The sequence below is a fragment of the Oryzias latipes genome, chromosome 3 (genome assembly GCF_002234675.1).
Source record: "Oryzias latipes chromosome 3, ASM223467v1".
In the NCBI taxonomy this organism is placed as follows: Eukaryota; Metazoa; Chordata; class Actinopteri; order Beloniformes; family Adrianichthyidae; genus Oryzias; species Oryzias latipes.
The window spans coordinates 1,231,076-1,257,110 of NC_019861.2; the positions used below are offsets into that span (position 1 = coordinate 1,231,076).

At 45.4% G+C, this 26,035-nt stretch overlaps 1 protein-coding gene across 2 annotated transcripts in view; it reads left to right on the top strand.

Annotated features, from left to right (window-relative positions):
* The window catches only part of samd4a (sterile alpha motif domain containing 4A), a 46,841-nt gene that overhangs the window by 14,892 nt on the left and 5,914 nt on the right, over nucleotides 1–26,035 (top strand). Inside the window, exons 3-11 of one of the 2 annotated variants that reach the window (XM_011492499.2) lie at nucleotides 10,804–11,397; nucleotides 15,002–15,289; nucleotides 16,531–16,640; nucleotides 17,981–18,067; nucleotides 19,035–19,281; nucleotides 19,349–19,434; nucleotides 21,482–21,600; nucleotides 21,783–21,984; nucleotides 25,322–25,448. In XM_011492499.2, coding sequence (XP_011490801.1) covers nucleotides 10,804–11,397; nucleotides 15,002–15,289; nucleotides 16,531–16,640; nucleotides 17,981–18,067; nucleotides 19,035–19,281; nucleotides 19,349–19,434; nucleotides 21,482–21,600; nucleotides 21,783–21,984; nucleotides 25,322–25,448 — 1,860 coding nt within the window. The remainder of the gene's footprint in view (nucleotides 1–10,803; nucleotides 11,398–15,001; nucleotides 15,290–16,530; nucleotides 16,641–17,980; nucleotides 18,068–19,034; nucleotides 19,282–19,348; nucleotides 19,435–21,481; nucleotides 21,601–21,782; nucleotides 21,985–25,321; nucleotides 25,449–26,035) is intronic. The other variant, XM_011492501.2, reaches the window with a different exon arrangement.

Here is a 26,035-nt window from a genome sequence, read left to right on the forward strand (position 1 = left end):
TCCTGACCTCCAGAGTCATCTTACACACCACCATGCGGTGCTGTCTGGCTACACTCTCTCCTACCACCACTTTGCAGTCATTAACCTCTCTCAAATGACCTCGTCTACATAGGATGTAGTCCACCTGAGTACTCCTACCTCCACTTCTGTATGTCACTCTATGTTCCTCTCTCTTCTGGAAGTAAGTGTTGACTACAGCCATTTCCATCCTCTTCGCAAAGTCCACCACCATCTGTCCCTCCAGATTCCTTTCCTTCACACCAAACCTGCCCATCACCTCCTCATCACCTCTGTTGCCCTCACCAACATGCCCATTAAAGTCTGCTCCAATAACAACTCTCTCTCCTCTGGGAAAACTCTCTATGACCTCATCCAACTCACTCCAGAATCTCTCCTTCACTTCTAACTCACAGCCAACCTGTGGCGCATACCCACTGACTACATTCACCATCACCCCTTCAATTTCTAACTTTAGGCTCATCATCCTGTCTGAGACTCTTTTCACCTCTAGAACACTGTTTACAAACGCCCCCTTTAGAATCACTCCTACCCCGTTTCTCTTCCTATCAACACCATGATAGAACAGTTTGTATCCTCCTCCAATACTACGTGCCTTGCTGCCCTTCCACCTTGTCTCCTGCACACACAGTACATCTACCTTCCTTCTCTCCATCATGTCTGCCAGCTCTCTGCCTTTCCCTGTCATTGTACCAACGTTAAGAGTCCCTATTCTCAAACCTATGTTCCTGCCTTTTCCCTTCTCTCTCTGGCCACGGACCCTTCTGCCTCCCCTCTTTCTTCCACCAACAGTAGTCAAATTTCCACCGACACCCTGTAGGTTAACAGCATCGGTGGCGGTCGTTGTTAACCCGGGCCTCGACCGATCCGGTATGTCTAAAGTGTTGTGGATGATTCGCATGGTTATTTTGGCAATTTTTTACGCCGGATGCCCTTCCTGACGCAACCCTCTCTATTTATCCGGGCTTGGGACCGGCACAGAAGTTACTGGCTTGCAACCCCTGTGGCTAGATTTCAACCCCTGTGGCTAGATTGCAACCCCTGTGGCTAGATTATTGTGGCTAGATAGATTATTGTGGCTAGATAGACAATAACTGTGTATATTACGAGCAAATTGTCTTCTGGTGGTTCATCCAGAGGAGCCAGTTGAGGTGGGTCGGGCATTTAGTCCGGATGTCTCCTGAACACCTCCCTGGGGATGTTATCCGGGCGCGTCCCACTGGGGGGAGGCCCCGGGGAAGAGCCAGAACACGCTGGAGAGACTACATCTCTCAACTGGCCTGGGATTGCTCGGGGTCCCCCCAGAGGAGCTGGAGGAAGTGGCCGGGGCGAGGGAAATCTGGGCATCTCTAAACATCCTCCGTGTCTTCCATGCAATGTAATGAGACGCACAGACAGAAATGTGAAGGTATCTGCTGAAAATCCAAAAATTTCTCACATCTGTGTTTATGAATGACTTATGACATGAATCTTTATTTCGTTTGCACAAATTAATTAATGCGTGGGAACGAGATATTTATTTTACCCATGTCAGGTCAGGGGCTCCGTAGAAATGCCTCCACAGAGGGGCTTATATGTTATTTCTGAGTCACCGGCCAAGTTGGACGGTCACACTATTTTACACAGAAATACCTTCTACCGTCAGAATTTTTTAAGAAAATGAAATTGCAGAAAAGTAATTTATAAATGGTATGAACATGATTTTATTGTCATCTAACTGTAAACTCAAATTCAAACATGCAGAGAAAAAAGCACAGAGTTAATTCTGCCTCCAAGTGATCACATTGTATATTAAATCACAAAAAAACAGCCTGAAAACAGAATAAAGTTTTTGATTATTGTTATTAAATGTTCTTAACGTTAAAGCTGTAACGCCACAAGGACGCTGCTAAAACAGTCCATTCAATTCTGTTATTATAAAATACCGCTTTTATTCATGTCCTACGAATTAATCCTGTTGTATTTATCCGCCACGTCTGAAAGGCTGGTCCGTGAAAATACTGTCCGACTTCAAACCGGCCCGTGTTTCCAGACCGCTCATTAGCATCATGCTATGCGACAGCGCTGTCTCCAAATGTTGCTGCTGGAAGCAACAGAACCTTCTTTCTGGACCCTTTCAGAACAAAATCAATTACAGTAGACGGGAGAAAAAGTTATAACACAATATGTATCGTTTTATCTAATTATTCAAGCAATATTTAATTTATTGTCTAATTATCCTAAGTTTTATACGTCATTGTATGAATGTATAACTGATGATTGTAATGTTTTTGTGTATTATTCTCATTTGATTGCTTGAAGTAAACCATTTCAAATGGAATCATCGCCCAGCCCTACCTTCACGGCTAACACTTCTCATTTTTTGCCACAGTGTTCTTTACCTGCATGCGTGTGTCATGTGTGACCTGACGCTCCTCGGTTGGCGTTTTCCAGAACCAAGCCTGGTCTCAGTTTGTCCTGCTGCTGCTCTCTGGGTTGTCGTGTGGTTGGTTCAGGGACCTGCCGTGTCCGATGTGGTGTTGACCCAACAGAAGTCATAGCATGTCTCCAGGAGTGAGGCACAGCAAGCGACCCAGTGTCTGTTTTCTTAACAGAAACTCGGGTCACTGACAGTCACACATTTTTTTTAAATTCCCAATGAAGTTTTTTAATCATGCTGGGTGATGGTAGCATTTTTTTAGGATTGTGAAAAATCAGTAGGTGGAAATCTTGGACCAACAAAATATGCCGGCAGACCTTTTTACAAACTAGTTTGGATGATTCTTCTCCACACAAATGTAACCTCACATTACACACTGCAAGCTTATACAGCTCCTCTACCGTTATTCTCACAGACAACACTTTAAAGGGAGAATATCATGCTAAATCAACTTTTTGAGCTTCTAGGGGTATCATATTGTTCATTCCTCACTATAAACGACCTCAAAGTGGTATTTTGATCCGTTCACCCTTTTCTAAGTATTCCTCTAAAAACCTGCTCTCTGTGCCCCTCCCAAACCACGGAAATGAGCGGGCTCTTGCATTGTGACGTAGGTTTATATATATATATAACTCACTTTATATAGTGCGTTCGCCATTTTGAGGTGCTGTATGAATCTACAATTTCAAAATCGAGTTCCCTAGAAACTTCCCAGAAGTCTCTGCGAAAAACCGGCGTGCATTCATGCATACTAGATCGGCGAATGTTTACCACAATGCATTGTGTCGGAACCATTATTACCAAAAACATGTATTTAAATGTCTTTTTTTAATAAACCATTACATTGTTATCTTCAGAAAACAGTGGACTCGCTCATATCAATGAGATTTTGACCTGTGGTCTTTTGATTGACCATCTAGTAATTGTAATATTAGCGTTAATGGGCATCTCCCGACTATTGTCAGGTCTGTTTATCACACTCATTATCACATTTTTGGGAGGGCACAAGTTATCTCTGGCTAAGATACGCTGATCGTAGGCCTGCGCAATATACCGCAAATTTATCGTTATCGCGAAATCAAGCTGGGAAAAATGCACACCGCAAATGACGGCAAAAATCACAATAAATGATTACCTTAAATGTGCTAAAACAAACTCATGGCAGCTTGAAATATTGAACAAATGAAATAAATCCCTTTATGCATTTAACCAATTGGAAGGACCTGTTTACGTTTTTGATCAATCAGATGAGCCCTTTTATGTTTGATGTTTGCCTCCTACGTCGACAAGGGTCATTTGGAGGATCATTTTTAAACTGTTGCAGTGAAATGAAAATGATTTTTTTTTTTGGCCATTTGTTTATATACCGCAATTTATATCGTTATCGCAACATTAATTACCAATATCGGCTTAGCTTTAGCGGCTGGGTAGCTCGGTTGGTAAGGTGGGAAGCTACCATGCAGGAAACCAGGGTTCGATTCCCAGAGGGGAATGAGCAATGGCACTGGGGGCAATCACCATATCAATGGCGAGCAGCTAACATCACCCAGTGAGGGTCCTTAGGCAAGACCCTTAACGCTACTGTCTCCCAAGCACGGCTTCGGCTGCAGCTCACCGCTCCCCAAGGGGATGGGTCAAATGCAGAGAAAGAATTTTCCTTCGTGGGATAAAATACAGTGTATATATATATCGCATATCGCAAGTTTTCCTCATATCGTGCAGCCCTAGCTGATCGTGTAGCTTAGTAACTGGATTTAAATCAACCCAATATAAATCAAAGTGTTCTGTGACCATAAAACAGAGCCAACTCTGGTCTCACCACTAGATCTACCACCCTGCCTGTTTTCCAACTCACTGCATTCTGCTGATTCGGGCGTCTCCTCATTCCGATTGGCTGAACACACCTTATCCAGGTAATCAGCAGCAAGACGTGCAGGGAGGGCTGGAAAACAGGTGGGGGGGGTGGATCCTGAGGACCAGGCTGGCATCTCCACCATAAAAACCTGTCTGTCGTTGTCCTGAACATAACCCATCATCACATGTTGGCCTCAAACTAGCCTTAGTAACCTGAAGAACCCGTAGTTTACACTAAAAAAATGTAATATCTGCACCAAACTACCCTCTTCCTAAAAGCTGACGCACACAAATCCAGTCAGACACAGTGTAATATTGTCTGTTGTATGATCTTATCTGTTGTGATTGCTGTGGCTTTTCAAGCTGTTCACTGATCTATTTTTAGAGTAGGCAGAATCATGTGTCTCCACAAGTGTGTGTATCTGTTTTGGGGACTTTTTCTTTGACCAGAGTGTAACAAATGAAAGGACCCAGCTAGTTGTTTCCGTCAGTGTCCCTCATGATCTGATGTAATCTGAAAGAACTTCTCTACTGACCCTGCTTCACCATTAAGCCCTCTTTCAGCCTTTTTGGCATCAAGGGGGTAGAAAATATTATGTCTTTCGTCGGTTAAGAATTTGACTCAAATGAACTTTAATCATTTCTTTGCGTTCATTAGTTTTTTCAATCAATCAGTGAATTACAGATCAAACTTTTTGCATTTTTCTTTCCAGCTCTGAATCCTGGATCCATTGTTGACAGAAAATCTCAATGTGGAACCTGAATCAATTCCCCTGTTTCAGATGGGCTTCAGAGATGGTGGAATGTGGGGCTTTGAGCTATTGCTCAAGCACAGCAAAGAGGACAGGGGACTTCCACTTTGTTCAAGTCATAGATAAGTCTCGACTCCCTGTCAGAGTCGAATCACGTTCCACCTCGTGAGGGCCAAACTCCTCTGATAATGAACCATAGCTTTGAGCATTTAGGTCCAACATCTTCATACTTTTCATTGGAAAAAGTGACCATGTTTCACAAACATGGGTGGAGCTCAAGAGTATTTGAAATTATAATTGGACCAAAGAAATGATTGTTTAATTAAAATCATTAAAATGAATATTTTCAGTGACTTGTTTGTGTGAAAGAGTTGGACAATTTGAAACAAGACTGATGGGAATGGCCTGCAGACATGAGAAGAAGTTCAGGAGTATTTGTTGGTGACACATGGTGTAGGAGGATGATGTCGTTCCTGGATTTCTGCTGGTCATTGTTTACCTAAGGACAACGCTGTGTCAGTTCCTCACCAAGGGCCTTTCTCTAACTAAAGCCTCAATGGTTTCTACTTGTTCCAGGGTTTCTTTCTTATTGCTTAGTCCCAACAGTCCTTAAGGGTGGATACAGGCTGTCTTCAGGTAGAAAATGGTCAAACCCTTTACGGGGCACGCAAGCGGCCCCCTCAACATTTCAAGGTTGTAGACCACTCAGTGAAGCCGTAGAGGGAAACTGCTCATGTGCACTTTTCAATGGGCATACTGTGGGCAGCAAGTCGCAGTGAACACTTCTACAACACGTAAGGGTGAAGTAGGTTTTTCATATTTTCCAACCCCCACCACATACTGTTGTCTGCACAAGGATCCTGTTAGTGCTGTTCACGTGATAAGTGTGCGCTCCTTGCGTCCAGCCTGACTGTCAGAAATGAGGAAATCAGACAAGTTTGTGTGGAAATCCTACGGGCTCTGAAGCCTTAGTCACATGCACCGGTACAGGTCAACCCCCTAAGGGTGCTGCAGGTTCTTGGGTTGTCCAGACACGTACAGGGTTGTAGAAAGGAAGGGCTGCGTCTTAAGAGTACCGCAGGTGTGTCTTGCAGTTCCCTTGAGGCTCATGCATCCACCTCATTAGAATGGAACTTACTGTTGTCATGCTGTATTTTCTGCAACCGCCTAACGCAGCACCCACTCAGACTGGACACAATTGGTTCGCTTGAAGTGACCAGGAACCACTGTCTTTTGGGGGGGGGTCTTGGTTCGTTTCCAATCAGACTGAGCTCCGGTTCGCTCTGAGTTTCATTAGTCTGAATAGGTCCGTTCTCGGAGCGGAATAACGGAACCATAAACTACATTATGCGATCTAAAAAGAGAGCGGCGGAGGAACGTGAAGCAACAATAGGACTAGGGCTGCACGATATGAGGAAAACTTGCTATATGCAATATTAGTGATCAATATTGCGATGAAGATATAACTTGTGGTATATGAACAAAAAGCAAAACAATCAAAAACATAATTTCCATTTCACTGAAACAGTTTCAAAATTATACTCCAAATGACCCTCATGTACATGGGAGTCCAACATCTAACATAAAAAGACTCCATCCGATTGGTCAACAACGTGAAGGAGGTGCATCCGATTGGTCCAATGCATAAAGGGATTTAGTTGATTTGTTAAATACTTCAAGCTGCCAGAAGATTGTTTTAGGACATTTAGGTAACCATTTATTGCAATTTTCACCCTCTTTTGCGATATGCATATTGCACAGTTTAATATCGCGATAACGATAAACTTGCGATGTATCGTGCAGCCTCAATAGGACACTACAACTCATTGAGATTTGGTCCGAAGAATGCAGGTTCATTAAAACAACTTTTAATAGCTTCTCACACTGTTTTACTGACAATCTATACGTCGTAAACTTTTAGCAGCGTATTTTCGTAGCCGTCGTCTCCTCCGTAACGGCCTTTCAACATGCTGCTGTTGTACCAAAATTGCAAGTAAAAAGTGTTGTACCTGACGTTGAAACAGACGTTCAGAATTGGTCCGCAAAATATAAGTAAACTATCCTGACAAGTAGGGCTGAACGATATGGCCTAAAAATAAAATCTGTTTTTTTTTTTTTTTTTTTTGATTTCTTCTTTTTTTCCCCGATTTCTCCCCCCCCCCCCCCCCCCTACTTAGGGAAAGCAATAAGTACAAATGGCAGACAACTTAAAGCAAATTTTGCTTTAAGTTAATCAAACGCAAGACAAATGAAACCCCCAGTTCTGGGATGAATAATAAATAAATGAACACACTCTTGGAATCAAAGTCCCAGCTGTGTTTTGAGTCACTCTTTGTAGTCTAGACTAAAAGGAGACAAACATTCACCGTAAGAGTAGCACCATGTTCTAAAGGATTAATAATGCAGCTCATATCTGGGGTCTAAGGTTTTAATTCAATTAAGAAACCCCGTCTTCTACACCATATATATGAGTACCATGTCTTTGGCTAAATGCAAAGCGAGTGCTTCGGTGATTGTTCTCCACCGGCCCCTTTCCTAGGGATGCGTAGCGAGACCCGGTATTGAACGAACCCCAGTATTGAACGAGCCCCGGGGCAACATTCTTCAAGATCTGACCTCAACGGTTCTGCTATCTGTACTGGAGAAGTCGCATTTTTTTTGTGTCCCACAAGATATAAACTAGAGCTGTGACTGTGTGGGTTTTTGATCACCGCGGGGATGAAGCAGCAGGAGTCGCAGTCAACCGCCCCCCCCCCGTGTGTGTGTCGGCACGCTGCGTGTGTAAGAGCAATGAGCACATGCTGCGCAAGTAAGAGCGTGCACAAGTGTTGGCAGGGCGCGTCCATGTTTGATGTTACGGAGTGAAGGAGAACAGTAATAAAGGTCTCCCCCAGGTGTTGGAGTAGGTTTGTGGTGCTGCTGCCTTTAACTGCGATGGGCTTTAGGCAAATGTTGCAGCGTGGGGGGGTCTCTCTTCCTCCACGTCTGTGGCAGTAAACCCAGACCAGTTCCAAACAGATGATTTGATTCCTTTGGGAACAAACTTCCCACTCTCACCGGTAGCCATGCTGTCGCTTGCTGTTTTGTGTGCTATGATGTTGTTGTTTGTCGCTTGCCATACCGCCGTGTAAAACTAATGCTACGGAAGCTCTGGGGAGCCAAAAATCGCCATTACACAAAAACTTGATTTAGTTATTTTTGAAATCGCCTGCAACTACAAATTTGAATTACTTAATTCAATCGACTTTTCGCCCAATTGCAAAGCGCAGGACTTCCTTAATTTCTACCTCTAGTCGCTTTGCCCCAAGCTTGTAATTCATGGCTGTTGATTGAAGAAATCTTTAGTCACATGGTTTTGTTTACACGCTTTGGTTCAAAACAGGAAAGGCCACTTGACCAAACGCAAGCTGCAGGACTCGATCCAGACCAAATTAAGCAGACTTGGTCTGGACACCCTAACCGTCTGTCAAGCTAGCATTTGAATGTGAGAAATTGTTGATGATGTTGAAGTGTTGCTATCTTCTTTACACTGGAGACAGGTTGCATGATGCCTTTTGCTTTCAGATGATCTGCATCATTAGACATGACTGAATGAGAAGTGAAACATTATTGACTGGAGGTTTCTCTAAATCTAATGTAAAAATCTGATAAAGGGTTAGCTAAATCAATTTAGTGTTTCTTGTAATTTACCATTTGTTAATTTTTGGTTTAAAATCTGACATTTTACCTTATAACCTACAATGAAAACTGCAATATTTGTATTATTGTTTAGAGAAGTTCATCAATTGTCTGGTCAGGAAAACATCTTTTTTATATTCTGACTTTCAATTCCCTCGATGCATAGATCATGTGATTTATGCAGCAGCAGCAGCTCCATGTCAGGACATTTAAAATATCCCAAAGAGGATGGTTGGCCAACGTAGCGCTCCTGTCTATACAAGCTGCAGGACTTTCTGAGTATAAAGCGACTTTAAGGTTCTTTTGTTTTCTGCTACTGGGAACCAGGCTTGTCAACAGTATTCATGGACTGTCTGCTTCCTGAAAGACAGGGCTGCGTGATGCTGACTACCTAAATCTGGTGTGTTCAGCCAATCAGGATGTGGAATCACTTGAGTTAGCTAATCAGCCGCAAGCTGGTTTGTGAGGACTGGAAAACAGGCGGTGCTGTGGCTTTTGAGGTCAAAGGTTGGCCATCCCTGCAGTAAGCAATTCATCTAAGTTGCTAATTCTGTTCAGACCACTGACTTTTGGTTGTCGTGGTCAGAAACTGGATGGAGCACGTCACTGAGGCCCTGGTACAGACGTGCTGAGGCCTACGTGTCCCTTACCTGTTGGCCAACATCTGAGGATAAATTCACAGCACTTCCCATTTGTGTTAACCAGAAATAAAGGGTTCGACAGGATTAAGGACCTGCCACAAAATCCACCACCACGAGGTTCAGTCAGCTGCGACTTGCATCTGCAAACGGTTGATGAGGATTGACGCTCAGGCCTACACAGAGGAGGTTTCACAGTGTGGAGAGACATCCTTTTTATCATCTACGTTTCCCACACTGCTCATTGAGAAAAGGGTGTGAGGGCAGGAGCTTCAAGCCTCCAGCAGCCAAATGGCATGTTCTCTGCAGCTTCAGCTTATTGCAGAAACCCTGCAGGAACAGTTCTATTCAGTTGCATCAACGTCTCTGATTGTTCAGCATATGTGAGGCAGTACGTCTGTATGGTGTCCCTGAAGAAAAAGTGGTCTATTTAAGTGTATCCTAAAAGGGAGGTTGTATACTTGAAGTTTATTTTAGATATTGTAAATTTAAAATGTTCCAATTTAGTCTGAGGTAGTATTCAGAGAGTCCAGCAGTAGGCCGGTCAGGCTCATGACCCTGAAAGGGTCACAGCGGGTTTAGAAACTGGATTGATAGATGGATTCAGTTAATATACATTCTACGCTACTTGTACCTCTATAGTGTACTTGCTATACTTGTACTCAAGTATACTTAATAAAAAAATTCCAGTATACTACTTTTTGCTAAAGGAAGTAGAATGATGAGATCTGGCATAATTTTAGGTATTGATGCTGTTAAATCTGTTGTTGTTACCGGTTTGATTCTTTTTTTTAAGAAGACTTGAGCTGTTTGGGTGGAGGAAGGAGAAAGGGATACTTTTCTTTATTTTTGGTTACTTTCTAAACATTTGGCAATAGGTTAATCTAAAAGGAAGTTTTATGAATAAAGGTTTGATTGAAGTGGGGAAGCCATGGTGCAGAGGTAGAGCGGTCAACCTCTAATTGGAAGGTTCCCGCCTTGCTAGCTGGTGTCAAAGTGTCATTGGGCAAGACACTGAACCCCCCATTGCTCCTGGTGGTTACAGGCTGGCGCCAGTGTTCTGCAGCAGAGAAAGCGCTTTGGGCCTTCCAAGAAGGTAGTAAAGCGTTGTATAAATACACGCCATTTACTATTAATAGCTGATTGGTCGAGAGGCGTCTCACTCTCTTGTATTTGCATCTGTAATCCTAAAGTTGGGTTATGATGAGACCACAGTTTGGGATGTTCAGTAGGTTCCCTCTGTCTAAAGAAAACGTCCAGGTTGACGGTGTACTCCACCTCTGGAGACGGACGCTAGGATGGTGGTGTGGTGTTTATTCCCCCCCCCCCCAAGCATTTCTTAGCAGTTTGATCCACTTCAGTCTTTATTTTGTTCCTGAGAGCGCCACCTTTCCTGGAATGTTGTTCCGCCCTCTAAAATGTTTGCTTCTACTTTCTTCCTCAGCTACAATCAGTCAGTGGCAGGGAGAGCCCAAGGAGCGAGTCATCTCTCTGGTTCTGGCACATCTTCCTCTCCTGAAACCCGGAAACACCGAAGCCAAAGGAGAATACATGCGTCTGCTGCCGCGCATCTTGGCTCACACCATCGAGCACGGCCATCACCTGGAGGAGTCTCGTCAGCTGCTGTCCTACGCTCTCATCCACCCCGCCACCTCCCTAGAAGACCGGGCCGCTCTGGCGCTGTGGCTCAACCATCTGGAGGAGAGGGCTGCTGCCAGAGGAGACTCGCTGGAAAGACCGCCTCCTGCTGGACCGCACCACCACCACCACCACCACCACCAGTCTACACCTCCTTCCACGCTCCCATCGTCCTCCTCCTCCACGAACAACTCCTCATCCGGCCATCCTTTCTGCTCGCACCCCCACCAGCGCTACGGTTCAGACGATCGCCTCAATGGGTGGCAGAGCTCCCGGGAGTCGGGCGTGGTTGGAGGGTGGCAGCAGCAGGGCTGTGAAAACGGGCACCTCCTTCTCTACCCATCATCCTCTGTGCCGGCCACCATCAACACAGTTGGAACCGGCGGAGGAAGCAACACTCGTAAGGAAAACGTCACGTTTTGACACACCTTCGTCCACACATCCAATTTATATGAAAACTGGAGACAGCTCCACACTAAAACAGAAACAGTCATTTAACATCTTGTCAAAGACGATCCATAGGAATTAGTTAAACCCATAGATACAGTTATAAACATCAGAATGTAGAAAGCGAACAGGATTCTTTTTGGATGGGATGGAGAGGAGACATTTTCATGTTTAGGAATTTTAAATCATTGCAACAAGCAGGTTTTGATTTGTGAAACACTGAATCCCCGTAAGTGCCAGCCAATAGCGAGCAGCTGCACAGCACATATGTTCCTGCTGGAACGGGCCGGTTCCACGCTGACGGGCCCACAGAACCACCCGATGGAGGGCAGGCCCATTCAAGTAGAAGTGAACTGTGGCCATAACGGGATATTTCCAGACACCACTGAAGGGCGTTGTGTGTTTTTGTGAGTGTGTGTGTACTTTTTTCTTTCAGAGAGATGAAAGAAACAGCTGAGGGGGGGTATAAATAAAGCCACATTTCAAAGCCCTGCTCTCTTCTCCAAGAAGGAGCCACTTGTATTTTTGTATTCCCGCAGAACGTCTTAGCGTTTGCTGAGCGCTGCTTAGCCGTTAGCACAGGATGCGTGCGAACACGGTTTCTTATGAGCCGCTTTGGTGAATCCCGGTGGAGTTCTTTCCTTTGGAAAAGGTCAGAAATGTACCACGTTTTTCAGAGCTCACTTCATTTCTCATGATTAGTTTGGTTGTGGCTGGTCGTCATGGAGACGAGTAGAGGCAACCAGACTCGTCAGCCTGCAGCCACGCGACCCCCCCCCCCCGCTAACCACAGGTGGAGCTGAAAGCAGCGCCTCTTAGCAAGCATCCTTCGCCTTGTAAGGCAGCCTTTGTGGGAGACTGTATTTAGGGAAAATGGTTAATATTTAGGGACTGGAACTTGAAATGTTAGCTGGGCACCTATTTTAAACGGGCCTCAGGAACTCCTATACATAGCGCCCACAGTAAGTGGGCTGCTTATAGGCCTCGGAGGGGAGAGACGGAGTGTTGGTGGCAGCTTCCAGCGTCAGTGAGGCGACACAAAAAGCTCTGTGGCGCTGCTCTTTTATAGCCTGTTTACCTTCTGCAGCAACATCTGAGGTCCTGAGCGCCTCTGTCTCCGTGATGTCCTGCATTCAACCGGGGGGGCCACAATCACGGCCCCTCGTTGGTAGAAGTACTAACATGCAAACAGGTGAAGGAAATTGAGGTTGATGGTTGAAAGCCACCTCAATAAGACTGAGAAGAAAACTATTCAGAAAACCTTCAAAGGCTCTTTTTGGCCGTTCAACATATGGGACAGTAGCTCTCTGTCACTTCATTTAGGGTTTTTTTCACCATCAAAAAGACAATGAATTCTTTAACATTTTTAAACATTAGCCATTTGAAGAACAATTTAGAATAGAACTGCACATTATTTAGTTTTTGTTTACAGCAAATGTGAACTTTCTAGAGCTAATTTAGCTTTAAAGAAGTATTTGATAATTGGTGCTTTCTGAATAGAATTTCCTGCCTAACAGCGGCACAGCATCATGTTTTCTTCAGCCTCTTTGGCTCATCAAAGACAAGCGAGAGTTTTCTCTGTAAAGTCTCAACATTTAAGGGGGAAAACTGCTCTGTAGGGTTTTAGGTTGTAGAGCAGCAGGTGAGCTTTTTTCGGAAAATCTGCTCACGAGCCTCTGACACGTTTTCATTTATGTCCAAAAGTTGAACTGTTGAAAACATTTTCACGATGTTCTACACGAACACATTACTGTGTTGGGATGTCAGCATGGAAAACCCAGAGAGCACTTTTTATAGTCACAACTTGATTGAAAGAATCTGTGAGGAGAATCTTTGATCCATGCGGAACAATTTAGCTGCAGCTCTATGTGCAAAATGTCTTTGGTCAGATCAACGATGGCATTAGAACTGAACTGTGTCCACGGTTCCACAAAAACATGATCCGATTATAACAACCGTTACTCTGAAATACCAGAAATGACCGTAGAAGAAGAAATATTGAGTTCTGCTGTAAACAAATGAGCTGCAGCTTAGAGCAGATGATCTTCTAGAGATGATTTCTTATTGTTAGGATTATTATTAGGAGCTGGAAGAAGGGTCAGGTTAGGCTAACACGTACCAACAACAACATTTAGCCGTGGATGCAGTTCAAATCCATGCGGTCAAAGCTGCAATGTGGAAACATGTTGCAATGACATCAGCATTGATTCTGTCTGGACACCACTGGAAACAGGAATCACCTGATTGTTTACACGGTTTCTCAGGACTGAGCAGCATTTCTGCATCGTCCCAGAGCCGCTCCTCTGCTTGGAGACCCGCTTCTACAGCCAGACCCACTTCTACCGCCAGACCCGGTTCTTCTTAGAGACCCGGTTCCACCGCCAGACCCGGTTCTACCGCCAGACCCGGTTCTTCTTAGAGACCCGGTTCTACCGCCAGACCCGCTTCTACCGCCAGACCCGGTTCTACCGCCAGACCCGGTTCTATAGCGAGACACGGTTCTACAGCGAGACCCGCATTTTTTCCTGATCAGACGTTCATGTGATTACTTTTGTCCATGTAAACTTAGTTGACAAGAGCTTTTATTTTCTTTGAACCCCCCCCCCCCCTCCCATGTACAAATACAGTGGTTCAAAAATGCATTTATAGATTGATCAAAATAAAGATAAGCAGCTTGAAAAGATCACAAGTGTCTGATCCACATAGTGGAAAATGGATGATGTATGGAAACACTGCAGAAATAACTGAAATAAAATTTAAGTAAATACATGAAAGAATATCATCAATGAATAAATAAAGAAATAACAGTTTTATATACAGTAACAAAACCTAAAATATTAATGTACAGTTAGAAAGAACCAACATATTGAGGAGTAAGTAAAACTCATAATAGGAATAATAGATTAGATTAACTGCTTTTCCAGACGCTTAAAGTTCTTCCAGTGTGTCCATCATTCATTCATACTTGGTGATGGTAACAACTAATGTACCCCAGCTGCCCTGGGGCAGAATGACAGAGGCGTGGCTTCGCGCCTACCGCCCCCCTGACCATCACCGGGACATTCATGCACATTCACACCAAGTCAGATCCTTGAAATAGTTTTACAGGTTTCTTCTGCTCCTCACACTATCTGGCAGCTAGAGTGGAAAATCTCCTCCAGGAGGTGAACGGGGCATGGAGGTGAACGGGGCATGGAGGTGAACGGGGCATGGAGGTGAACGGGGCATGGAAGTGAACGGGGCATGGAGGTGAACGGGGCATGGAGGTGAACGGGGCATGGAGGTGAACGGGGCATGGAGGTGAACGGGGCATGGAGCAGTCCTCTGTCCTGCTGGAATGACATTTCAGAGCCTTTTAGGGGCTTTCTCTGACCACAGTGGGACACTTCCACGTCCTGGGGCTGGTTGAGCAGCCAAGTCTGTCCCCATTCTTGATGGGACACTGCCCACATTTAAGAAATGAGTTTGTTTTATGTTGTGCTTAGACTTCCTAAATGATTCTTAAAAAAGACGAGCTGAAGCAAAGTGGAGTTGGCATTTGCGATCTTGTTTTGCAGTCTCCACCAGTGGTGGCGGCAGTCAGCAGCACAGTCCGCTGAAGCGCTCGGTGTCCCTAACGCCTCCCATGAGTGGCCCCAACGGCCAGCTGCTGGGCCACGTTTGGTTGTCCCAGGAAGACCTCCGCACCGCCAGAGGACCAGCTCCAGATCACGCACCGCTCTCCCCGCAGAGCAGCATCGCCTCCTCAGGCAGCGGAGGCAGCGAACATCTGGAAGATGCCGGGTTGGGAGGTGGTTCGGTTCTGCACCGTAACTCCTTTCACGAGGAGGGCAGTGGCATGAGGGGTGAGTAAGACCAGGCTGAGGACCAGAACCCGCTGCTCTAGGGCAGAGCAGTGTGTCTCTGCCAGAGCTCAAAAGTTCTCCTCAGAGGACATTTTCAGGTCCAGCTTGAACCACATTGAGATGTTCTGTTGAAACCGACAAAAACGTCTTGAAAGAATAACTAGATTCTATTAGAACTGACCTCAGTTAAGCCCCCACTTCCTGTTCTAAATGTGGCAGAAAGCAGAAAGTACACCCCCCCCCCCACCCCCCAATGACTTCCATGATAGAAATTCTGATTTTACACTCAAATACAACCAGGCTGGGACTGTGGTTGCTGCTGTGCAGAGGTGCTCAGAAGGTTCAGCAGCCTGCCTTCCCATGGGTCAAAGTGTCCTTGGCCAAGACCCCCGCAGGGCCCCCAGCAGTGTGTGCGTGGGTCAATGGGACTGTAAAGCGCCTGGGGCCCTTTTCATGTGTGGAAAGAGCTATACTGGTATTTATCACGATGAGTCTTTACAAACCAGCTGTTTGGATTGTAGGAGAGCTCTGTGTGCACATTTGGGGGGGCTTTTTGATTGGCAGATGGGTTGAGCCCAAAACTTTCTTTGTACCCCCTTATTGCTGTTTTTGAAACATTTTCCTGGTGGATGGGGCCAACTCTTCTCCGTCCGTCCAACTCTCCATAATAATGCATTTATAGTATGGAGAGAAATTACTTTCCCCAGATTTCTGTGTGCGTCATTCTGGATTTGTCTGCCTGTTTGTGTGTAACTTTGGATTTGTGTGTGTGTGTAATACTTGTTTTGGAACTTATACAATATATCTTGTGCACAAACCAACCGCACAGATCCGAGTTACAAGGGGGGTTGGGAGACGTCTCTGTGCGTAGACGATGCGTTTAAATGCTGCTAGAATGCTGGGTCGTTGGAGTTTTCTTACATTTACCATGTCAATGTGGTTTTGTGTGTGTATCAGGCGTTTGGCGAGCACTAGTTAAAGATTTGAATTCATAGGAGCCGTAGTTTAGTTTTAAGCTGCTGTCATTTTAAAGTGTATTTCAGATTCAAAGGTTTTTGATGTTCTAGTGTTCATGTGAATACACAACTGCAGGTACACACAGCTCCTGCACAAAATGGATTGCATGAGTTACAAACCAAGTACTACGCACACACACAAGATTTCTTCTTGAAGTGGTTGTAAGGAATGAAATGTGTGACTCTGGCGCTGATGAAGCCCTTTCTGCTCTTCGTCCTCCACAGACGTTCCTGCGTGGCTGAAGAGTCTTCGTCTCCATAAGTACGCTGCTCTCTTCTCCACCATGACCTACGATGAGATGATGTCTTTGACAGAGGATCAGCTGGAGGCGCAGGTTTGAAAACACGCAGAATCCACATCTCGTGTGCATTAATGAGTCTGCCATAAGAAAACGTTCAGGTCGTTTCTTTTACTGTGAAATGGAGGAGAACGCAAAAATCACGGAAAAACACGAACTAATGCCAAAGCCGGATAATACGCTGATGGAATAAGTTCTGTTTCTCACATTTTAAAAAGGAACTTAAAATAATGCCTGAAATTGATCGGAAAACAACAATAAGAAAAATCCCAAAGCACAGACGTTAAAGCCTTTCAGATACCAAGTAATACATTAACAACAATAGAGGAAGCATTACTGAAGATGATGCCATCTGTTTGATAGGATTACTGTTTTACTCATAATTGAATAGACCTCTTGGCAGTAGTTTGGGTTTACGTAGTTTGATGGACAGTTGGTCCACATCAGAGCTGGGTTTTTTGATGGTCCTCCTGGTTTGGCAGGTGTGAAAACTCACCTGAACTCTAGTTTGGACCAAACAAGAGAACTGTGGTCTTCTTGAGAACCAGGGTTTCTGCTTACTTGCAGATGAACTCTGGTGCGGCTCACTTCAGAGTGAATGCAGACGGACTGTCCACAGACCAAAGCGGTCCTGGTCTCCACCACCCTGCTTGTTTGCAGCTCACCCTACTACAGTAATGACTGCTCACCTGGATCAGGTGTGTTCAGTCTATCAGAAGCTGGGCTGATTCAATCCAGCTAATCAGCAGTTACCCAGGCAGGGTTGGCTGCAAAACAAGGAGGGCAGTAGCCTATGAGGAGCAGGCTTGGAGACACCTGGAAGAGGTTGTGTTTTAAAAAGTCACAGCAGGAATCTAAGGAGGAACCTTTTCTGCTGGGTAAACATGGAGCAGTGAGGATCTGCAGGTGACTGTTCAGACAGGACAGTCAGAGGACTTGTGGGATCAGCGGCCTTCTTTCTTTTTGTCCTTAACCACAACAGAAGAGCCTCCAAACAAGCAGCTCCTGGAACTGCAGGATGTCTCCAGACTAGTGCAGTGAAGTTCACAGTGTCTGTATTATTCACCAACTTCCTGGTTCTTCTGACACGGGTTGTGTTTTTCACACACCTGACATGTTTTGACGGAGGTCTTCCAATGTCTTTGTCAGAGTCGTCTCCGATCCCGCTAGTCATCTGACTGTCTGGTTAAGTCCACTTGGGTCTTTGGTCCTCTTGTGTGTGAAAGCAGACCACACAAAGTGGTCCACAGGGTCCCTCAGCACAACGCTCTAGAACCTTCCTAAAACATCCATGAACACATGAAGAAAGGCTAACATGTGCTCCAATCAAGGATTCATTTAGCTGACGATGTCTTTATGTTTTGTCTCTCCAACAGAAAGTCACCAAAGGAGCACGACACAAGATTGTCATCAGCATTCAGAAACTTCGGGACAGGCAGAACTTTCTGCGCAGTCTGGAAAAGGTTATGACCTTCTAGAATGTTTCGCTCTTCTTCATCTTCTTCCCTTCCCTTCTTCCCATTGTGGATCTCTCACAGAAACGTGGCGAGCTCAGCTCTTTTCCTGCCAGGCGAACAGCTGTCCTCTGTTTGGTATCCGAGCGGGCCGAAGCAGACCATCATACCTGAGGGCCCACAGTTCAGGCAGAACTGAAAAAAAATCCAGAAGAACCTGTTCACCAACACTGTGTTGATATTTTGGGTTTCCTCTGATGGAATTGTCCTCTCTGGAAGTTGACTGGATCTGAGAAGAGTGACTCCTCCCCCCTGGACTTCTGAACAGGAAGTGGTCCATGAAGCTAGAATCCCATTGACTTCAATCCAGAAATAAACTTCTATTGGTCAGAAGAATCGTTCTGGATCGGAATCCTTTTTAACACGTTTTTTATTGATCCCATTTTTTACAATGATGTTTTTTTCTGCAGTTTAAATTATTCAAGTTATAAACTGACCAATGAGATGTCTCAATAAAAGTAGGTGGAGCCTGATCGCCCCCACGATTAAAATGTTTGATTGACAGATTTTGTGTACAGCGCTCTCAAAAGCTAGGGGTGTGGCCTTCCAACAAGCTCACTCCTGATTGGTGAGGGTGGTTGCCATAGAAACATTGCCTCGGACCAACCACTACTTACTGACGACCAACATGTGTTGTGGAAAAACGTCAGAATTGACGGATTTTGGTGGGAGCTGGAAGTGAACCATTTTCTATGGATGGCATCAAACTCCGTCAATGGATGCAGTTTTACAGGAAGTAGAGAGGGAGGAGTCGTCCTCTTCATCTGTCCTCCTTACATCTATAACTCTGCATTTTGGTCCAGACTAAACCCTTTACCGTGTCGCTCAAATGAACTCTTAATGATTTCCTGTCAGAGTTTATGTAGTTAAACCCCCCCCCCGTTGATCTCGTCTGAAGCCCATTTCCTGTTTGCAGGACGTCTTGGAGGGCAGCAACCTACGGACCCCCCTGCAGGAGCTGCACCAGATGATCATGACACCTATTAAAGCTTTCAGTGGGGGGGGGGGATCCTCCCTGCAGCGCCCCCTGCTGAGCTCAGAGAGCAAGAGTGCTGCGCCCGGCTCCCACCTCAGCGGGGGAGGCGGAGGGGAGGCGGAGTCTGGCACCAGCGTCATAGCTAAGGGAGATCTCCCGGGACAGTTCACCCGGGTCATGGGCAAAGGTGAGCATTGCGGTTCTCAGACCCTCGCCAGCGATCAGCACAAAGCTTACTCTCTACCCCCCCCCAGTCTGCACCCAACTGCTGGTGTCGCATTCAGACGAGGAGAACATCAGCTCTTACCTGCAGCTCATCGACAAGTGCCTCATACACGAGGTACCTCCTCTCTCCAACACTTTTCCGTTTTTTGTTTAAATTCAAATTCTCGTCTTTTGAATGGAAGGAAAATGAGAGAAAGTGAAGGTTTAGAGCACAGATGTCAAACTCAGGCCCGCGACATCGTATCAAATGTGCAACAGAGCTGCGGTATGTACTGTTACTGCTACTACTACAAATCCCACAATGCTTTGCTAGTATGTTGGCGCGCAGTCCAAACAGGCAAGCGCTTCTTTGTTCTGTTGACAGTCACTGACAGCCATGCTCTGGTCACATCGGACAAATTAATCTCACAACAGGAGCTTTGAAGACAGGCGGGAGGCAGATTATATGTTTACAAATTTGGGACAGACCTGTTTGTCTTGTGGGCGGAGCTAACGTGGCTATAAGGAAAGAATATGACAAAAGAAGACACTATGGGAAAAGGTTAAGCATAACATATCAGTTATTGTTTCAGTAGATAGAATTGAGTTTGGACCGTGACTTAACTTCAATGCTTCATTTTGGCCCCCTGTGAATTTGAGTCTGACCCCCCCGCTTTAGAGCATCAGTTTCCCCAGCGCAGGGTCATTTACCGTTCACTCTTCTCCGTGTGATGTGAGGTTAAAAACTGACGCTGCTGGCCTTCAAACGGCCTTCAGACATGCAGAAACTGTTGTCCATGTATATCAAATACATCTGTGAACAGAACAGATATTTTCTTTTTAGGATGTTTAAATGCCTTTACAATAAATACACGATTATCCTGCAACAACCAAATCCTATGATGGTGAAAAACCCCTTATTTCAGAGAAAACGTCTCATCTTTAGCAAGATAATCTTAGTTTTAGAAAAATGTGCCTGAATGATTACAGTTTCTTTTTTAAAATAGGAATTACTGTTGAGAGCATTTTTCTTACCCCGTTGGCAGATTTCTTTAAATAAAATCTGCCAACGTATGAGTTGTGTGTATGGAGCCTGTTTTGCAGCGTGAACATGCTTCATTCCGTTTACACGTGAACGTGTCATACAGAGACTTTTAGACGCACACTATAATTACCACATCCACCACTATCCTCAAGCTTTTTATGCCATTTATTTGACTTATTATGACTAACTCATAAGTATGGAAGTCATATTTGAACATGGTGCAGATGAAAAGAACTACATGAGCTCAATATTTGTGTTTATTGTAAGGAATATGCAAATGTTGTATGGCCCGCAAACGCAACCCCCTTCCACGCCCAGCTCTACGCACCACCGCCCCCCTCACCACCCAGCTTTGATCAAGGCTAGCCAAAGCTGCATTTGCTTATCATGCTAACTATGCTAATTATGCTAATGTGAATAAAAGTTTTAGCTTTGCGATCAGCAACAACTCTCAGAAAAACACATTGCCCAAAATGCTAATTATGCTAACTATGCTAATGTAGATAGATTCAAAGGGTTTATTATCATATGCACAGTAAAGAAATGGGTTTCCCTGCACAATGAAATTCTTTCTTTGCTGTCAGCTCCAAATGCCAAACGTATAGAGGAAACAAAACAATTCACTCACATCATACACACAAAAACACAAGATGTCGAGTGGCAGTTGTAAAAGTGCACCTACCCTACCCCACCCCTAACCCTCCCCTAACCCTACCCTAACCCTAACCCTACCCCTAACCCTACCCCTACCCCTACCCCTAACCCACCCCTAACCCTACCCTACCCTAACGCTACCCTACCCTAACGCTACCATAACCCTACCCCTAACCCTACCCTAACCCTAACCCTCCCCTAACCCTACCCCTCCCCTAACCCTACCCTAACCCTACCCCTACCCCTAACCCTCCCCTAACCCTACCCCTCCCCTAACGCTACCCCTACCCTAACGCTACCCTAACCCTACCCTACCCCTAACCCACACTCAGGAATTCCTGGTTTGGATCGTTCTCTTTGCTCTGGTTCCCTTGGACTGGTATTAGTTTCCCTCTAAATATCTAATGCTGCAAACAGCAAATCTTTTCCTTTGCACTGCTGCTGAAGTTTTCTTTGTCCACCCCCCTCTTGTCACGCCCGTCAGTCCTTCACAGAGACGCAGAAGAAACGGCTGTTGTCATGGAAACAGCAGGTCCAGAGGCTGTTCCGGTCCATTCCGAGGAAGGCCCTCCTTGACATGGCGGGGTATCGAGCGCAGAGAAGGTAGGAGCACACTTTCAGACTGTTCGTGTGCCTGGACATGCTTATCTTTGGCTCCAGGAGAACTTATGGGATGTGTTGAGAACTTAGGAAGATGTGCTTCTCATTGTGGCTTTGTAGTTAGTCTTTAACCTGCATGTGCTCTACGGTCACAGCACTGAATCTTTTGCCTCGTCCTCCTGCAGCCGGTTCGGACAGTCCAACTCTCTCCCCACCACTGGCTGTGTGGTGAGCAGCGTCTCTGCCAGAAGGAGCCTCCACCAGTTCCAGATGCCCTCCAGAAGCCTGCCAGGAGCCAGGCTGGGTCTGCTGGGAAGTGGGGGTCTGCTGGGACCCACGCCTCGTAGCTCCAGCAGCACGCCCACCGGTCTGAAGCAGGGCCGACACGTGAGTCTGACGGGCGTCCTGTCCCACCCTCATACGGACATCAAACCCACAACCGATCTAATCAGAAACCAGAACAGAGACGTGACTTTAGGGTTCGGGTTCGCTTCATTCGTACACAGTGGAAGCTCTCTGTGCATAAAGTTAGAGTATAGAACATTTCTGTGTTTCATATTTCAATTTCCCCAGTTTTCATTGAAATGTCCACATTCTAAAAAGGTTTGGAGGTTTTTTAAATGTACATAAAGTATTTTAAAATAATAAGACCTTCAACTTTTATGCTAATATTTAAAACATATATAAACTGAATCCTTAACTGGGAAAATGTTGTGCACTGATCCTCTCGGTGAGCTCTCTTCAGTTTTGATTCCTGCTGCTCGTTCCAGAACAGCTGGATAGCGGAAACAAACGGCTGCAGAGCTAGAAATGCCGAACGTTTTCCAGGTTTTCAACTGAGAGACAAAATGAGAAAAAAAAGCCTGGACAGGTGTGGTTCTATAGGTAACCAGTTCAAACAGGAGCCATTAATACAGGTAACCAGGGGAGGACAGAAAAAGTTACAGGTCTGTGAGAGACAGAAATCTAGCTGGTTTGTTTTGAACCAAATACTTATTTCCACCATAGTTTACAAATACAATCTTTAAAAATCAGAAAATGTGATTTTCTGGATGTTTTTTCTCATTTAGTCTCACATAGTTGAAGTATTCCTATGATGAAAACGACTCTCCTCTTTTTAAGTGGGAGAACTTAAACAAACGGTGGCTGACTGAATACTTTTTTGCAGTTAAGTTTCAAATTGCATTTCTGAGTAATTCTTTATTCAAACTGTTGTGACTCATAAGCAGACGAATAAAGACTTGTAGTGGTGATGTAGGTGCTACAGTGGGCGGGGCCGCGGTCTCCCTGCTCTGCTCCATTCTGATGCATCCACTTCCGTTCTGCAGAAACTATGTCCTAGAAAACCACACAGATTTGGGCTAAAAACGACATCATCAGAACTAAAAACCACAACGATTCAAACATAGATCAGAAGAAGACTTTAACGCTGCAAGTCAGAGGGATTTTAACATGATGTAGGTATAAAAACCAAAAAAGGAGAATATTCACTGAAAATAAAAATGATATCAAATACAACAAAGACTGTATTTCTGTCTGTGGAGTGAGGTTATGGAATCATATGGAGGAAATTATCAAGATGAGTAAAAATACAAACTGAAAGCTTTGGAAACATAAAATAGAACTTTGAGAAGACGAGGTTCAGACAGACAGTCATGACATTATTGTAAAAGACTGATTGATCCAGGACCGTCTGTGGATGAACTCTGACAGTGAGACACAATCAGCTTTTCTGTATAACGGAGGAGCATGTCTGTTGTAAATGGGTTGTTTTCTGATTATTTCAGTAGCTTTTCTATAGTTTAGCAGTCGTATGCAGGTTATTCAGGGAAGGGAATTGGTCCGTTTCCTGCCATTCTGCAATGATATGTTGAGAAATATGTAATGAAGAGTTTCAGAGTATTTCTGGGCAGACGCTGACCCCTCCCTGAGCAAGACTCCTGCCTAAAATAGGCCTTTTTCCTAACAGAGATGAGGCGGGTGGGGGTGGTAAACAGTTCTCCTCGCATACCAGAGCTGTGTCAGGCGCGTCCGCCTGGCCCGGTTTGGTCTGACCCAGTCAAGTGGAAACCTGTGCTTCTCATCTGCCACAATGGGAGGAAGCAGCTCAGTTCCTCCTGGAGCTTCCAGTGTGGGACAGCGTCACGAGGAAAAGGGGGAACGCTGAGAGGGAAATGTGTGAGTCATGGTTTGGAGACCTGGCTTTGGTGTTGGAAAGGGAGGGGCGGTGTGTGTGTGTGTGTGTGTGTGGGTGTGTGTGTGTGCATGAGACAGACAGTCAGAAGCAGTGAGAACAGTGCACAGGCATTTCCTGTTTTCCCCCTCGCCTGCAGAGCTGCAGGACGGCCAAGACAGAGAGGGATGGGGGGGGGCGAGCAGGTTACCATGACAAACTCTGTGGCGTCCTTCAAATGTGCCGTTAAGGTGGACTAATGTTTCATAAGAACGGGCCTTGGTTCGGTCACCTTTAACCCTTTACTACCTGTTCACCTGAGTCCACCCGTGGCTCCGCCCCCCTGCCTACCAAAGCCAGCAGGGCATAAATGCAGGAATATCTAAAACCTCCTCAGTGTAGCAACGACAGACTCAGATGGTGTTTGGGGTTTTTAACATGTTCCAGTTTCCTCCTGATGAAGAAAACTGCATTTCTGAGTTTTTCTTAATTCAATCGCTGTGAATCAGGAGCAGATGAAAACATGCAGCTGGAAAAATACTGTGTTTGTGATGTTAAAAACTACACTGCTGGCCACAAGCTCCCTGCTCCGCTCCACCCCGCAGCGGGGAGGGGAAGGGGGGCCGGGGTTGTTCCAACCCAACGACAGCTCAGAGGCAAATTTGTGATGAGCTACTGCCAGGATGCATTTCTGTTTTCATGGCAAAAGGATCACCCTGGAATTGATGAGAAAGTGCTGCCTTCACCCACCTAGTGGTCATTGTAGGAACTGCAACATTTCATATTTCTGGGTTTTCTCTCTCTAAATGTGGGAGGCTGAGGGCGGGGCCTCCAAACACGCGTGATCATTGATCCTAATGAGCGAAGCGCCTCACCACTACAAAGACGACGTCTGCAGGTCTCTCTGCTTTGTGACATAATCAAATGCAGTCAGTAACTGTGCATCGTTCTCTTCTGTTGGTGTTTTTCTCACCGTAACAAACATTTAGTATAATCTCATCTGTAGGACCAAGCAGGTGATTTTGGATTTGTTTTTTGACAAACCCTAAATGAACATCTGGATCCTGCACACGCCGGCGTTAAGACATCAGAGATAAAAAGGTTTACTTCACACGACTGGAACTGTCATTCCTGCTACAGTTGAGGAAATTCTGTTCAGGTTTGATCCATTTAGAGTTTTCTCCCCACTGGTGGTTTAAACTTAAGCAGTTATGTTCACCCTCACATAAAAAGGCCTTTTTCTGCCTTCAAATGTCAGAATGGAGTCTGAGCGTTTCAGGCGGAACCGTCAGAGGCGCTCGGTCCGCCTTTCTCAGTGTTTGGTTCGGCTGCAGCTCTCAGGTAAACTTACCTGGCGGTCAGTTTCTTTAAAACTCTTCTTTTGATGCCAAATCAAAGAGAGATGTGAAAACTGCATGGAGCCTAGCCTCACGTTGCTGCTGAGCTCCACGCATGTAGATTCTTCAGCAGTAGAAATGGGAAGTCTTTGCTCCGTTCCAGTCTCATGGCCGTGACTGTTTTAGGGACCTCTTTAATGATGGTTCTCCTCAGGGCCCGTGGTTTGCCAACCCAGGAGGCAGCAACAGCATGCCCAGCAGGACCCACAGCTCCGTGCAGAGGACGCGCTCGCTGCCGGTCCACACCACGCCCCAGGCCGCGGTCATGTTCCAGCAGAGCGGTGAGTCCACAGACCAGGACTCCACCTACGGGTCCACTGCCTCTAGAACTCTGACTCTTTACTGTTTGTCACTGAACCCCATCTAATGAAATCTCTTCTGTGAGACTAAACTGAATCAAAGACACGTTCAGGTGAACGTTGGTTTCTCTACAAACGTGAAATCCAATGGATTCCTTCAGCAGCTGCACAGAGGAACCCTGTGAAGCTCTGTCCTGATCCTCTAACCACAAACCTTCATAGTAGGTGTTGGGAAATGCGCTTCGGCGATATATCGTAATAGTTCATTTGGTGATACTTGTATCGACATAAAATGCTGTCAAAACCATATTTCTTTAATTATTTCTGATCCTCCTTCACCCTCCGACCACTAGATGGCAGCAGAGAACACGGAGCCTCTTTGAGCAGCTCTGCAAATGAGATCTCAGTGCAGCAGCTTTTTGTTCTGAGACGTGAACCACTGAGTTTGTACTTGGGATGGGAGCCCAACAGAAACCATGTTGCTGCCAGGATCAGATAAAAACTCCGTTCAGACTCCTGAACCGTTTAAAGGTTCTGGAGAATCTACATTCATGTTGAAACTAAACAGA